The sequence below is a fragment of the Nymphaea colorata genome, chromosome 8 (genome assembly GCF_008831285.2).
Source record: "Nymphaea colorata isolate Beijing-Zhang1983 chromosome 8, ASM883128v2, whole genome shotgun sequence".
Classification (NCBI taxonomy): Eukaryota; Viridiplantae; Streptophyta; class Magnoliopsida; order Nymphaeales; family Nymphaeaceae; genus Nymphaea; species Nymphaea colorata.
The window spans coordinates 15,452,370-15,466,931 of record NC_045145.1 but is presented as its reverse complement, the minus strand read 5'-3'; the positions used below and the strand labels follow the sequence as shown (position 1 = coordinate 15,466,931).

The window sequence follows — 14,562 nt, the reverse complement described above, 5'->3', positions numbered from 1 at the left end:
CGGTATGCGCCGGTGAGATGATTCGTTCCAGCTTTGCTTCCTTCCTTCCTTCTGGTTATTGAATCCGCTTGCCCCCTATTGAGCTCTGTTATTTGCGAACATATGGGGCCTCCCCTCGTGCCCGTATCGGCTATATCTTACAATATGGGGAAAGTGTATCGTACGATACACCCCATATCAGGGTTAAAATTTGAAAGGTGCCTTTTGCGTCGTTCTCTCCCAAACACTACAAATTTGATCGACCGGAATATGACTTCCAAAATTTATTAAAACAACTTCCTAACCCCCATTTCCCGTTTCATGTGTAAGTGGCGAATGCTCTGCTTCACCTTAAGTCATACAGTAGGTGCTTGAAACGTCTCCTTCAAAATATGGGTCAGTATGGGCCCAGTATCCACCAAACTCTGCATTCGTTGATATGGTTCTATGTAAGCTGATACACATAGTATTTGAAAAGTTGCTTGTAGTACAAAAGTCATTTGAATTTTACCCATATGGGTGGAAATCAGAGGCGGAACTAGAGATTTCTAGCTGAGGGGTACTAATACTTCAAATTTTAGACCTTCAAGGGCACCAATATGTACATGAAAATATACAAGATCAATATATAAATAAGCAAATTGCGTGGGCATGTACGGGAATTTGGCCACTGGCGGAAATGCACTGACCGGTATCCAAATTAGTGGAGTTCTTGTGGGTACCAAAGACCAGGAGCGTATGTAAGTATATTCTTGGATTGACGTGCTTGATTTGGTTGTTCAACTAGACTCTATGACTTCAACATGAGCCTTTTCATGGAGTCATTCTAAGTGAGACATGGTAGTTGAGGTTCCAAGGTTTTGTTTTAGAAAAGTAACACATCAAGTAGTCCGGTCCTTATAGGGTTTTGGGTCATTGAAGGAACCCAACTGTCAAGAATAAACAACAAAAAAGATAATATTATAATTAATAGCAGCAGCAGCAATAAATAACAATAATAATAGTTTGATGGCATTGGGTGCATTGTCGCTGATAATATTCTGAAGTCAGACTGACATCCTTTTACCTAACTGAGTCAAATGCATCTAACAATTTAGCCGTTATTATAATATCTCATCTATGCTTGACTCATACTGGCTGTTGTTTCCACTGTTCTTCCATTTTTTTTTCAAAAAAAAAAATTGAGGAGATGGGGTTAGGCAGGATTCTAATAGATTGTCAGGAGAGACACACATCGCCTATCAATCCTTTGACATCTTTTAATCTGAAAATATTAAGTCCGATCCCCTAGCTAGATCAACACAGCTCTTATGGGCATGTGCTTTGCTAAATGGAACATGACAGCTCCATCCGTTAGTTCAAGCCGAACAAAAAAACTTGTTAGCCTAAAATGAGGGCCTAAGCAAAAGTACAGACCTATACATTTCTTTTTATATATTTATATATACAGAGGTGACCTGCGCCTACTTAAAGTGTCCCCATTATGCCTTCTTCTTGTTTCTGAACCATGTGCAGGGCTCACCTCCTGCCCCAGTTCAAACAAAGAGAGTAGGCATCACAGGCACAAGTCGCTGTCCATCCATACTATTTGTACTGTGCCTACACCCTTTCTACAAAAAAAAAAGACGGACTAAATAAATAAGAAATACAATGTGCCTTTCAAATTGTGCCTGCTACCGCTAAGTCTAACCCCCCTTTCTTAAGGCAGGCAAGCTGTGGGCCACATTGATGTTCAAAAAGGAGCATCTCTCAGCTCTCTCTCTCTCTCTCTCTCTCTCCATATATATATATATATATATAGGTAGATATATATATTGTTAAAGAAATCCAAACTGTAGAGAGAGGGAGAAAGAGAGGATGATCAGAAGCAAAAGGAGTTCGGCACTGCTAAGTTGACTCTGGCACTGTGGTTTGACAAGAAGAAAGCCAAAGAACTTTGTTGGTCCGAGCTGATGCCTAGCTTCATTGACATTTACCTCTAATTGGACCATATCTTACGTCGCATTCAGCCTATCCTGTAAAAAGGCTCCAGCAGTAATTCCAGGTCTTGGTCGTGGGCTCGAGGTCCCGGTTTTAAACTGACATGAAATTTCTTCTTGAGCATCGATTTCTCCGGTAGAAGCATTCGGCACAACTTGTGCTTCACATGTAATGTGAAATAACAAGAAAACAAGACAAGGGGAATAGACAGAGTAGAAGACAAGCAATAGCCGTAATCATTTGAATCTATGATCACATGATGTGCAGTCAAGCAAGTTACTTGATAGTTAATACTGCTCTCCACACGAAATTCATGACCCCAACAAGGCAAAAATTACACGGAACCTAAGATCTTCATCAACCTCAAAAGTAGAGCAAACAAGGATGCTTTCAAGGGAAGATTGTAATTTATAAAGCACCTACGGCATGACCAACCAATGTTTATTTCCAATGCTGTTCGTGTCATTGAATTACAGTAAAAAAAGAGAAAACAAAATCACTTGGAGAAAACCCAAGAAAGAAGAACCAACTACTTCGATTTGGCAAGCTGCTGAATCAACAACAACGACTATGAAGCAGAGTATCTATTGATTCTTGTTCCAGCTGCCATGGAAGAACTGGTTAAGGCAAAACAGCATCTGCAATACTTGTTCGTTGTGGATCTCTAAAGGACAGGAGAAAAGGGACATCCCTCATCGATCAGACGCCATGGCGTAGGTACCAAACACAACCAACCTCCACAATTCTTTGATTTCTTTAGTTGTTTGGACCCAGCAGCATACGACACTGAGTAAGGTTTTGGGTCATCTTTTCCACCATTGAAAGCCATCCTATAGAGCTTATGACAGGTAAGAACAATGAGATGTTGCTGTATTACTGGTGCTTGTTCATATATCACTTAATTTGGACTCTTTTTTTCCTTCAATGACAAGTCCCTGTCTATCCATCAATACTCTATCTGTCTGCTTGTGTTGTTGGGCCATTGATTTTCCATTTTCATGTGAAGGGGAGAACGGATCATGTGGATAAGAGAGAATACTGTGACATGGTCGTCATTTTTTTGCCCTAACTGCAGAAAAGAGAGAGAGAGATCACCTTGTTTGCTGAGATGATTGACGTAAAGCATCAGGTCCCCCCGCCCACTAGAGAGTGCATTCAACTTTAGTATGGTGGCAAGAGGTGTTTTCTTGGTTTTGATGTCCCGTCAACTTCTTGATGATATTCATGAATTTGCTCTAACAATTGAGTGGAGCCCTCATGGGCTCATGGAATCCAGCATTAAAACAATCATGGCTAGTTAGAAACTAGCATGATGTATCATTACATCTTAGCCTGCAAGGTTATGCACCAACGAGACAATTACATATTTGATTCTATAATTTTTTGTCGTTAAGTTTCTAGAGATTACATCAGTAAAATTTTCAATGTTCGGGATCTTTAAGTCCTATGAAGTGAGCTCTGTTCATGAAGTCAACACCCTTGTAACAAACTGGGGCACGAGGGGATGAATTTTTCGAAGTTTTTAGTAAGAAATGGTTTGATAGTTGGTGTCCTAAATCTCACTTTCATTAACATTTAAAAATCATTACGCTATTTCTTGTTACCATGGTTAAATCCTTGTTTACAAGACTCAACAGTTTATAGTTTAGATTATAATAGATCACAGTAAATGCAATATAACATGCAAGATTGTCATAGATATATCTGTCACTGGTAATAAAGTTTCAGTTAGTTAAGTTGGCCGGGAACTGCTTTAGGCTGTCCCCTAATTCCAGGCCACCACGATCAATTTGAGGCCCTTCTCTTGTTCCCTCTTCCACTTGGATGCTGCTATCTTGCCAAGTCCCTAACACCAACATTACAGACTGTCTCACGTGATCAACCCTCCTGTTCTATCGAGATCATTTTCCCCAATTATTGCACATTTTTTACTTCAAAGAAAGTCTCCCAAGTATCTAAAAATTGAAAGAAAGTGGGGACGAAGTGGAAGCACATGGCATCATGATTGGTGTCCTGAATGGGGCCGATAAAACAAGCCGAGCATGTTGACGACCGGAACAGCCGGCGGGCTCGGCTCCTGGTTTTCCGAGAATGAATGAGAGATGGGGTCCGGAAAGATTATTATTTTAAGTGTGTAAGTTAATCTTTTGTAACTGATACGGGCCTGTTCCTATTTCCAGTAATCGTATAGACACCCGCCGGAATTCATATTTACAACATTGCTCCGGTGATCGCCGGCCGACGAGTGATCCTCCAATCACTGCTTCAATTGCGGAGAGATAGTGATGCTTTCTGTATGATCTGAAGCCGCCATTGTTGGAATTAGAACCCAAGATCCTGGCAACTCGAGACCCCAAGAAAGCAGTTCATTGGTAGCCTGGTGTTAAAAGCACTCCAAATCCGGCAACCCACCAGCTTTATTTTTCGAAACAATCTGTTGTCATTGTACCTAATGTCCCCCAAAGGATGCAATGCCAACATGTGCCCACTGCACATCGTGTCCCCCTTCTTTGTTACTCACGGAAAACAACCACAGTGAAAATTTTCTGACCTATTTCTGGTTACAAAGTGGCCTTTTTGACGCAACACAACAAGAAACAAAAAAAAAAAAAAGTTGTGAATCAACTGTACTCTGTGTCGATATACAGGAAAATTACTGACAGTTCCCAATAAGAATCCGAGACATTCAGATTCAAGAAGGTCAAGAGCTGAATGTTCAGAGTCGAATCTGATATAGCCGAAAGTGACAAAACCAACTTACGGAGTGCGACTAAATTGCAGTTGTAGCTCTCTAATGGTGCTCTGTTTTCGTTATCGAAGATGGAATTTGTAATGGTTCCTTCTTTTCTTTGTCCTACTTATACTGATGAATGAAAATCGATTTAGCTCGACTAATTTGACCCATGTTTGGAGATTTCTTTTCCTCAACTATCCATTCATGACAGTTGTCTGTTGGATATGGTGATCAAACTTTCTGCCTGTGGATTTTACTCTCTCTCTCTTTCTCTATGTGGTAGTTAGTATAAAGATGTGGCCTGAGGGAAGCAGGGGCCTACTTCTGGGTTGGCAATAAAGGAATGGTCATTGATGGTACCCACGCTTCTTTTCTCTTCTCATTTATATGTCGAAGAAATCCAATTGCCGTTTCTCCTCCTGCCCACAGTTGAGAATTCTTCATGCACAAGCGATCTCGTTCGGTCTCTCCTCTCCTGACGAAAAATAATAGCGGATGTGATATTTTTTTCCCTCTTTCTTTATGCGTAGGCAATCGACTGTGACGTATATTAACCATGCCATCGGTTCTACTCAAGAGGATTTGTAGAATTTGCCAGCATTTTTTTGTGTTGTTCATATTAGATGTAAGACTGGATTATAGATGACCTATTTAATAAATGCATTGATAAATTATCATGACCTGCAGTTCAAATTTTTTAAGTCTGAAACTAAGTCGTTGCTCTTTTGATATATTTAGATTAGATTTATATATTGAAAATCATGAGTATTTGGCACTTGCACTTTTGAATTCCAATTAAACTACTTACGGGGCATCCGCATATTTCTTTCATGATAAACAAAGTCTCTCTTCGTATTTCAAAATATCAAAACAGGTATGCAAAAGAAAATCTAAAATTCTTTAGTTGTAACTTCAGTAATCTCTCCCTCTCTCATGTTCTTTTATGTCAACTTATAAAACTGGTGTTCTTCATTAAAGAAGGAAAAACTGACAAGGCAGTTGCAGAAAGACTTCCGGTTTGTGAAATTTGACTTGGTTTTTCTCTCTTCAGGGGCTGTCCGACGGAAAATGTGTTGAAGAAAAACGGACGAGACTTTTACTCGCGTAGTTTAGCATTTGAATCGCACTCGAATGCTGCGTGATTTCAGGAGGGAGATCCCTCTCGGCACGAGCTCGATCAGAATGGGTTGACCATTAATGGCGGCCTTGCTGCTGTTAGGCACACAGAGTCCAGATTCGGTCTGAACCGGCCATCATGTGACGGCATCACCTTTTCTCTCAAACCCCCACCATACCCGCATGCATACAAAGCACACAAGTTCAGCCATCTTCTTTGACAAATGGCAAGGATAACTTGTTATTGTTTCATAAATTTGCCCCCATATGTTGGGATATAGATTTACATGTTAAGTTGAAGTATTTCATAAATATGATCCAATTTTTAAGGTAGAAAACGATATGTTACCTGTTTGACAACACAAACAACAGAAACAGTGTTCCATAAATATATTCCAAAGGTTGAGACAGATTCGTCAAAATATTTCATAAAGCTGCTCCAATTTGTTACAACATGTTCATGCAACAATGCAGACTATTCTTGTTGCTAAATGGTCCTTAGAGGCCATTTGGCAATGCAACAGTATGTTTTGTTTCTATTGCCAAACTACCCTCCTGATTTCTTTCCCATTATCAGTAAGGGGCGGAGATATGTTGAGTCTTCATGGGGTGTATGCCCGACGGAGCCCAATATGAAACTTTAGATTTACATGTTGGACTTGGAGAAACCTGAGTCCAATTATATGGAGCAGCCTCATGAGACTCAAGTCGCTGCCTCAAGGTTCATTAAAAATTATTAACTACAAATTTAGTGTCTCATCGAAAAAAAATTCTGACTCCGCCCCTATTATCACTTCGTGGGACCTGAGGTCTATAGTTTTTATATAATAATGTGTATCTTGAAACATAACTATTGATATATGTTGTTCGTTTAAATAGTAGGTTCCGCTCAGCTTGAACTTCAGGGGATTTGAGATCCACAGAGTAAACAAATATTAGATTTCACCAACGATTAAAAACGAGGATTTGAGATCCTCCATGTGTGGCATAAACCTCGGGAAGAATGGGCCGTGTCCGACCTCAGGCTTGGATCGAAGATAGTGAGAATCCATTTGTCTTTGAGTCAGAGACTAATTGTCCTTTGATTTAGATCTTACTGTATTATTCATTTGTGTGCATATATGTGTGTTTTGTTCCGAGAAAATCTTTTCAAACGGTCGGCCGCTTAGGCCGCCTTTGATTGCTGGCACTGTGCTCCCCACAAGTACGTTAGTCTCAGTGTGCTCTCATCTTGAATCTGAGAGAGGAATTCAAAATTCTCTGCCTCTTACCTTTTCTCACGTGAGCTCCGGCAAAACTCTACTTTCCGACTTTCTTCACTCGGCTTCAAGAGTAAAAACAATGTCAGCCAAGGTTGTATGTGAGGTTGATGCTTTTGTTTGTTCCTAGAAGAATCTCAAACAAGTCTGTCAAACACGACCTTTTTTTGGCTAGTTTTAACTGCATGGATGTATGTAAATCACATGGTTAACAAATTTATATTTGAATTGGGTTTTTTGTGGTAAATGCATTTTCATCCTGAAATTTCGATATTTTTATAACAGCCATCAATTTTCTTGATGTTACGAAATCATGTATCCGTTGACCAAATTGTAGGTGTAAAGGGGCAATCGTTCAATCCGTGATTGGTATTCTTTTGTGAAAATATCATTTCTTGAATCATCACACCTTGGTATTTTTAGAGAAGACAAATTTTGAAATGTCATGGAATCAAGTGCTTCGTCGTTCGCATCTAGAACTTCTATGAGCTCAAACTGGATTCGGCTCAAGCTTGGTTACATAAGAACTTGCTTGCTTTTGAGTGGTAGAAACTGCACCTAAGTCGACGAGAGACATCATCCACTGATTAGAGTCAAGTTATTGATTAGATAAATCTTAATCTCCTAGCAATTGGCATCCATTAAATATAAAATGTGCAAGCGCATGCTTAAATATTTAACAAAATTGTTGTTTATTTTATGCGAATGTGCGAGCGTTGCATGATTGCGAGAGTTATGATTGAAAACGGTGTTTATCAAGGGAATTAAATAAGACGCCCTGTAAAGATTGCAGGAGGAATAAGTTACCATTGTCAAGATCGTGTCACGAATTTCTTGTTTTTTAGTATCGACGTGGTTTTTCTAAAATTCACCCTTACTTCTAAGCAATTGACCTATTCATGCCCATGCGATTGTGTTTTTCACTTCTCCACAAAACAAACTTTCTTACTTACCTAAAGAACAGCTCGCAGTTTACCATTGCCAAGTAGTAAGGAAGAAAGGGCTTACATTATTTAAAATTTCAACGCATATTTTTGTTCAAACCATTTTACGTTTTTACTGAGAAGACATTTCATTGTACTCAAGGCAGGGATGAACTTTCGGTGCTTATATTTTGTAAGGATGGACATGTCAATTGCTCGTGAAGCGGCGGGTGAATGTGAAAAAGCTTCGTACATTATTTATGGCCACCTCATGCTTTCTGTCAGGATTCAGAAATGAAGGTCAAATGGCATCTTAAGGCTGGTGCCCGAAGCATCAGACTAAAACATGACAAATAAATAAATGTACTGAACTCACTCTTCGTTTTTTTTCATCAATCAATCTTGATTTGGCACTTATTTTCTTAATCATGGAATTCTTATGCATCCCCAGAGCACTCACTAGTTTACTGCTATCAGATTTAAGATGATGGGTAATCAAACACCTCTTGATTACCTGACTCGTTCTCAAACAAGAGCAGATAAAACATTCAAAAGATCAAAGAAATGTTCAGTTTGGTGGGGATAATAGACTCATGAAAAAACGAGAGTATCAGGTATTTGGAAAATTTCTCTTGAAAACTTGAAGAATCTTGCGTTTTACGGTTCTGTCTTTAATTAACGGATAAAAAACAATGTGTGTATGGGGTTTTCTGGTAGTCGTGTTTCTAAGTCGAAAAAAGAGGGGACGATCTTTCGAGCGTCTCGAGATATCACCCTCACCCAAGCTGGCGTAGGTGACAAGCTCACAGGACGGACGCTCCCATCGTTAGAGAATTTCTTATAAAGCTTTTAATTTAGGCGGGACCCCTGGCTCCTCCATGTGCTCTCTCTCTCTCTCCGCGCCCTCTCTTCTCAGAGGAAGTGGCTGCTCCTCATCAGTCATGGCATCCAGTGTCCTGGTGTGTTTTCTCTGTGTGACTTTCAGTTAGAAGTGTAAGAAAATGGGGTCCCTTCTTCCCCCAACCCCCGAATCCTCCCTCCCCAACGGATAGAGACAGCGAGAGAGAGAATGAGAGCAACTGTAACAAAGATGGCTGGACATGGCAGCAGCTTCAGACTCGATGTCGTAGCGGTGCTCGTTCTGGTGGCGCTTCTGACGGTGGCGGCGGAGACAGACCCGTCCGACGCGGCGGCCATGCGGGACCTCGCCAAGTCCATCGACGCCGCAGGCTCCCTCGGCTGGACACCGTCCACGGACCCTTGCAGCTGGAAACTCGTCACCTGCGACCCCAGTGGCCGCGTCACCGCCCTCAATCTGGGTAAGCAGAAGCTGAGTGGCTCTCTGCCGGCGTCTGTCCGGAACCTGACGGCGCTCATGACGCTAGCGCTCCAGAGCAACGCTATCGGCGGGCCGCTGCCGAGCCTCGCCGGAATGAGCTCCCTCCAAGTGGTCTACCTCCATGACAACAACTTCTCCTCCGTCCCGCCGGATTTCTTTGACGGGCTGACCTCTCTTCAGGCAATCTACCTCGACTACAACCCTTTTGCCCCCTGGTCACTGCCGCCGAGCCTCCAAGGGGTAGCCTCCCTCGTCAACTTCTCTGCCAACAACGCCAATGTCAATGGCTCCATTCCCTCTTTCTTCGGCTCCTTCCCGAGCCTTGCCTCCATCCGCCTTGCCTTCAACTCGCTCTCCGGCGGCATACCTTCGAGTCTCGCCGGCTCGACGCTGCAGGTGCTTTGGCTGAACAACCAGCAGGGGTCGAAGCTGACCGGCCAGATCGACGTCCTCGCCAACATGACCGGGCTCGTCCAGGTGTGGCTCCAGTCGAATGCCTTCTCCGGCCCTATTCCAGACCTGTCCCCCCTGAAATCGCTCTCCGAGCTTGACCTCAGGGACAATTCCCTCACCGGGCCGGTTCCCCCCTCGCTTGCCTCACTTCCGGAACTCAAGACCCTCGTTATCACCAACAACCTGTTGCAAGGGAGCGTCCCGACATTCGGGAAGGGGGTGAAGGTCGATAATCTCCCAGGGTCGAACCGCTTCTGCCCTGGTGACTGTGACCCGAGGATAGTCGTCCTCCTCTCGGTCGTCTCCGCTCTGGGTTACCCTGCCGTACTCGCCGATAGCTGGAAGGGAAACGACCCCTGCGACGAATGGCGAGGAATCAGCTGCGACCCCAAGGGGAACATCACCGTCGTCAACTTCCAGAATCAAGGGTTTTCAGGCACCATCTCGCCGGACTTCGCAAAGATCCTGTCGTTGGATAAGCTCCTGCTCGCCAACAATAACCTGTCGGGCTCGATCCCGCCCGAGATCACCGCATTGCCCGCATTAACGACTCTGGATGTGTCGAATAATTCACTCTCTGGCAAGATCCCGGCGTTTTCCAAGAATGTGCTTCTGGAAATCAGCGGGAACCCTATGCTCGGGAAGGAAGCTAGTCCCGGGAGCTCGCCACCGGCGTCCGTTTCGGGCACACCTGAGGCGCCGACTACGATTTCCTCACGTGGTTCTGAAGGAGTTCAGAAAGACGGAAAGAGGTCGACGATGTCTTCCGGAGTTGTCGTCGGCTCTGTGGTCGGCGGAGTGTGTGGTGTGTGCTTAATTGGGCTGATGGGGTTCTTTGTATACGAGAAGAAGACGAAGGGCTTCAAAAGGGTACAGAGCCCCAACACTGTGGTGATACATCCACGGCTTTCTGGGTCTGATCCCGATTTGTTGAAGATCACGGTTGCCGGTGCCGGCGGAAGCAGTGCTGCTACGGCAGATACGGCACATAGCCAAGGAAGCAGTGGGAGAGGCGACATTCATGTGGTCGAGGCCGGAAACATGGTGATCTCAATTCAGGTTCTGAGGAGCGTGACAAACAACTTCAGTGAGGAGAACATCTTGGGTCAGGGCGGGTTCGGAACCGTCTACAAAGGGGAATTGCACGATGGAACGAAGATTGCAGTGAAGAGAATGGAATCTGGAGTGATAAGCACGAAGGGATTGAACGAATTTCAGTCGGAGATCGCGGTTCTGACGAAGGTTCGCCACCGGCACCTCGTCGCACTGCTTGGGTATTGCCTTGATGGGAATGAAAAGCTACTTGTATACGAGTACATGCCTCAGGGGCCACTCAGTCGGCATCTTTTCAGTTGGAAGGAAGAAGGTAGGAAGCCATTAGACTGGAAGAAGAGGCTGAGCATAGCGTTGGATGTGGCGAGAGGTGTCGAGTACCTGCACAGCTTGGCGCATCAGAGTTTCATCCACAGGGATCTAAAGCCCTCCAATATCTTGCTTGGTGATGATATGAGAGCAAAGGTCGCGGACTTCGGCCTGGTCCGGCTGGCCCCTGAGGGGAAGTGTTCTGTGGAGACAAGACTTGCAGGCACATTCGGTTATCTCGCGCCAGAGTATGCAGGTAATCAATTTGAACACAAAATCAGCAAGAATTGCTTGAGTTTCTTCTATTACTGCAGTTGATCTGCAATAACCGTTATAGGTTCTTCTCCTACTTATTGAAGATGGTAAAATGAGCCTTACGTTCTCCCGGTCTCCATTCTTGTTTGTCTGATGGATTAGTGGTTATCACTAGAAATGAAAACAGTTGGTTCCCTACGAAACTTAGTATGGATCTACAATTTACTTTCACTTTTCTCTGATCTTGTTTGTAGTTTGGTCGTTCTCTGTATGAATGTCAAGATGCAAATAAAACTAAACAGCTGAATTTAGTGGAAGATGGTGAAAACTTTCACTGATCTCTTCAGAACAAGATAGGATTTCTGGATCCGCATCTCAGAGCATCAAAATTTCAAAAACCACCATCCTTTTAGACGTTCTATGCATTGTTCTATGATATATTGTGTGTATGCAATTGCATATGCATGTAGGATTGACTACTGGTATTAGATTTAGCAGTAAAAATCAAAGAATATGGCGTGAGAAACTCCATTCCTGATCTTTTGACGTATTTCTTCAGCTCTTTGAAAAGTTTCTGAAAGTTTTAGTTGTATCATGGTGAAATCGATGCAGCACATTGAATGATTTTGAATTTTTGATGATGCGGATAGCTTGCAATTATACTAGCATTTGTGACTGATAAACTTTTTTGTATGTTGTCAGTAACTGGGAGATTAACAACCAAGGCAGATGTTTTCAGCTTCGGTGTGATTCTTATGGAGCTAATCAGTGGCAGGAGAGCTCTAGATGAAAGCCAGCCTGAGGAAAGCATGCACCTGGTAACGTGGTTCAGGAGAATGTATCTCAACAAGGATGTCTTCCGAACTGCTATAGACCCTTCATTGGAACAGACGGAAGAGACACTCTCTAGCATCTTAACCGTTGCAGAGCTTGCTGGTCATTGCTGTGCCAGAGAGCCATATCAGAGGCCTGACATGAGCCATGCTGTTAATGTGTTGTCTCCACTTGTAGAGCAATGGAAGCCAACTGATCCTGATGCTGATGACTGCTATGGCATCGACCTTGACATGACTTTGCCTCAAGCTCTTAAGAAATGGCAGGCCTTTGAAGATTCACACATGAGCGATAATTCTTATTCTGCCTCCATGGCTAGCCTGGATAATACTCAGACTAGCATTCCAACTAGACCCTCTGGGTTTGCTGATTCTTTCACTTCTGCCGATGGCCGATGAGAGAAGAACGGGAAAAAGGATTACTCAAAATGGAAATGTTCTCCTTTTGATTGCAACTCACATGTTGTCTTGTTTATTCTTATCTGTTCCATCTTCTGGCTTTCGGTGGTGGTGGTGGTGGTGGTTGTCACAGTGGTGGCATCAATGTTGGTGCAGCATCCTGGTACATACCTCCCACACCCCTCTTTTTGTGTTTTAGTTTTTCCAGCGTAAATAGATCAAAAGATTCATGATTTTACTTCTGCTTCCTTCAACTGTGAGAATATACTGGTCATGTTGTCTGCATATTGACAGCTGCATATCAGATTGTTTGCTGCATAGATTTCTTCAACCTGTTACATTTGGATAGTGTCATTGTATTATTATGTTCAAGGTGTTTATTCTTGTTATTTTTTAGTTTTGTGCTCGGAAGACTGATGTACGTGGAATTAGTGGAGAGGCTGGGGCTATATGGCAAGACGTAAGTCCTAGCTGGGCTGGACCAGTCTGGCCCAGTTACTGGTGTAGATTTAACTTGAACCTTAATGCTATAAGGATGAACTTGGTTTTCCTTGAATTTCCAGTCTCAATAAGTACTCCCCCTTAATAATATCTGCTTCCTAGGGGCAGAACTTGCCATTCGGTATGCTTCAATTTCAACATGGAATTGGATTCTGTGTTTCTCAACTCAAACATGGGTTTGGTTTTCTCTCCACCCAGAGAGAGAGGGAGAGATCATCTCGAAGAATTGTGTTTGAAGCTGTTAGAGTTAGGCCCTTGTATACTTTAGGTATAGTTCCAATCACTGCCTGAACGCTGTTTAACAGCTAGACTTGAATGAGATGTGTCATTTTATTAACCACTCCCATTTAAATGCAATTATTGAGTGTGATGATTGGCTTATGACTGATTTTCTTATATGCATCTGAGCTGTGCACACTTAATAACTGACAGTGAGTGCTCTGAGGGTGTTGGCCTTAGAAAGTCTTTTAATCTTTACAATATTGCTTTTCATAAGTGGACCTGGGCAATCTTGGAAATGTAGATTGTGAAATTTGACACACACACACACATATATATACATATATATATATTGTCTTGCATCTGAGCTGTGCACACACACATATATATATATACGTATATATATATTGTCTTGCTTCTGATATGTCTTGGCCTTCAAGTACTGCGAATTCTGCTTTCCCCAAACTCAACCCTATGGATGAAGTCAATGTGTTCCAATAAAAAAGGACGATGACAATCAGATGTACAACTTGGATAATATTAGAAGATTTTAAAAATCAACTGTCTTAGCTTTCTCGGTCCATCAAATCCGATTTAGATGCCAGATTGTCATTATCTTTTCATGATTCCTATATTAGAGCAGAGAATTAATTCTGCAGGAAATTAGTAATTGATTTTACTGCTAGCGATATTCCTTACCTACGGGAATTTCAGAGTCGGCCAGCCATCTAGCGCCATTGGTAGCAGTCTACTTGGCAACTTGATGATATATCACCAATCTTTTGAAGCAGCAGTAGTTTCTTACCTTCCTGGTCCATGACACAAGAAGGCAGTCCCGTGAACTCTCTTGTTTGATATATATGTACTAAAAAACGTCTTGGGCTGTCAGATTAAATGGACTAGGTGATGCACATGGTGCAAGCATGGACTGTATAGCAGCAACTGGTGAAGGATGGGGCCAGCAGCAGCTCAAGGTCCCTGGCATGATTGGACGCATTAGTACTTGTTTCTTTCAAGAAAAGATATACAGTTTAAATCCACTAGCTGTTCCTTTGTCGCAATCCACGCATTTCCTTCGGGAAATGAATGATTATGTTCTTAACGTTAGTTTCACCTGCAGAAGAAAATTCACCTGCAGAAGAAAACCTAGAGCCCGTGAATTCCATATCTGGTTTCTACGATGCAAAATGTTATGACCGTTTGTGATTCA

At 42.7% G+C, this 14,562-nt stretch overlaps 1 protein-coding gene across 2 annotated transcripts; it reads left to right on the top strand.

Moving 5' to 3' along the window:
- The first annotated feature begins 8,854 nt into the window (after positions 1–8,854).
- On the top strand, positions 8,855–14,562 carry LOC116258701 (receptor protein kinase TMK1-like). 2 transcript variants are annotated; one of them, XR_004173784.2, is made up of 3 exons: positions 8,855–11,401; positions 12,103–12,795; positions 14,242–14,562. XR_004173784.2 is itself a non-coding variant. In XM_031636025.2 (2 exons), exons 1-2 carry the CDS (start codon positions 9,061–9,063, stop codon positions 12,630–12,632), a joined length of 2,871 nt encoding a protein of 956 aa, XP_031491885.1. In that variant the 5' UTR covers positions 8,855–9,060; the 3' UTR covers positions 12,633–12,870. The 2 variants fall into 2 exon arrangements, 1 of the variants encoding a protein (XP_031491885.1); XM_031636025.2 differs by lacking the exon at positions 14,242–14,562 and having other exon boundaries at positions 12,103–12,870.

Bases quoted from the DNA above. Each gene is read 5' to 3' on its own strand.
- LOC116258701 (XM_031636025.2), top strand. From the start codon at position 9,061: ATGAGAGCAACTGTAACAAAGATGGCTGGACATGGCAGCAGCTTCAGA. The intron at 11,402-12,102 runs GTAATCAATTTG...GTATGTTGTCAG, and splicing joins TCTCGCGCCAGAGTATGCAG to TAACTGGGAGATTAACAACC.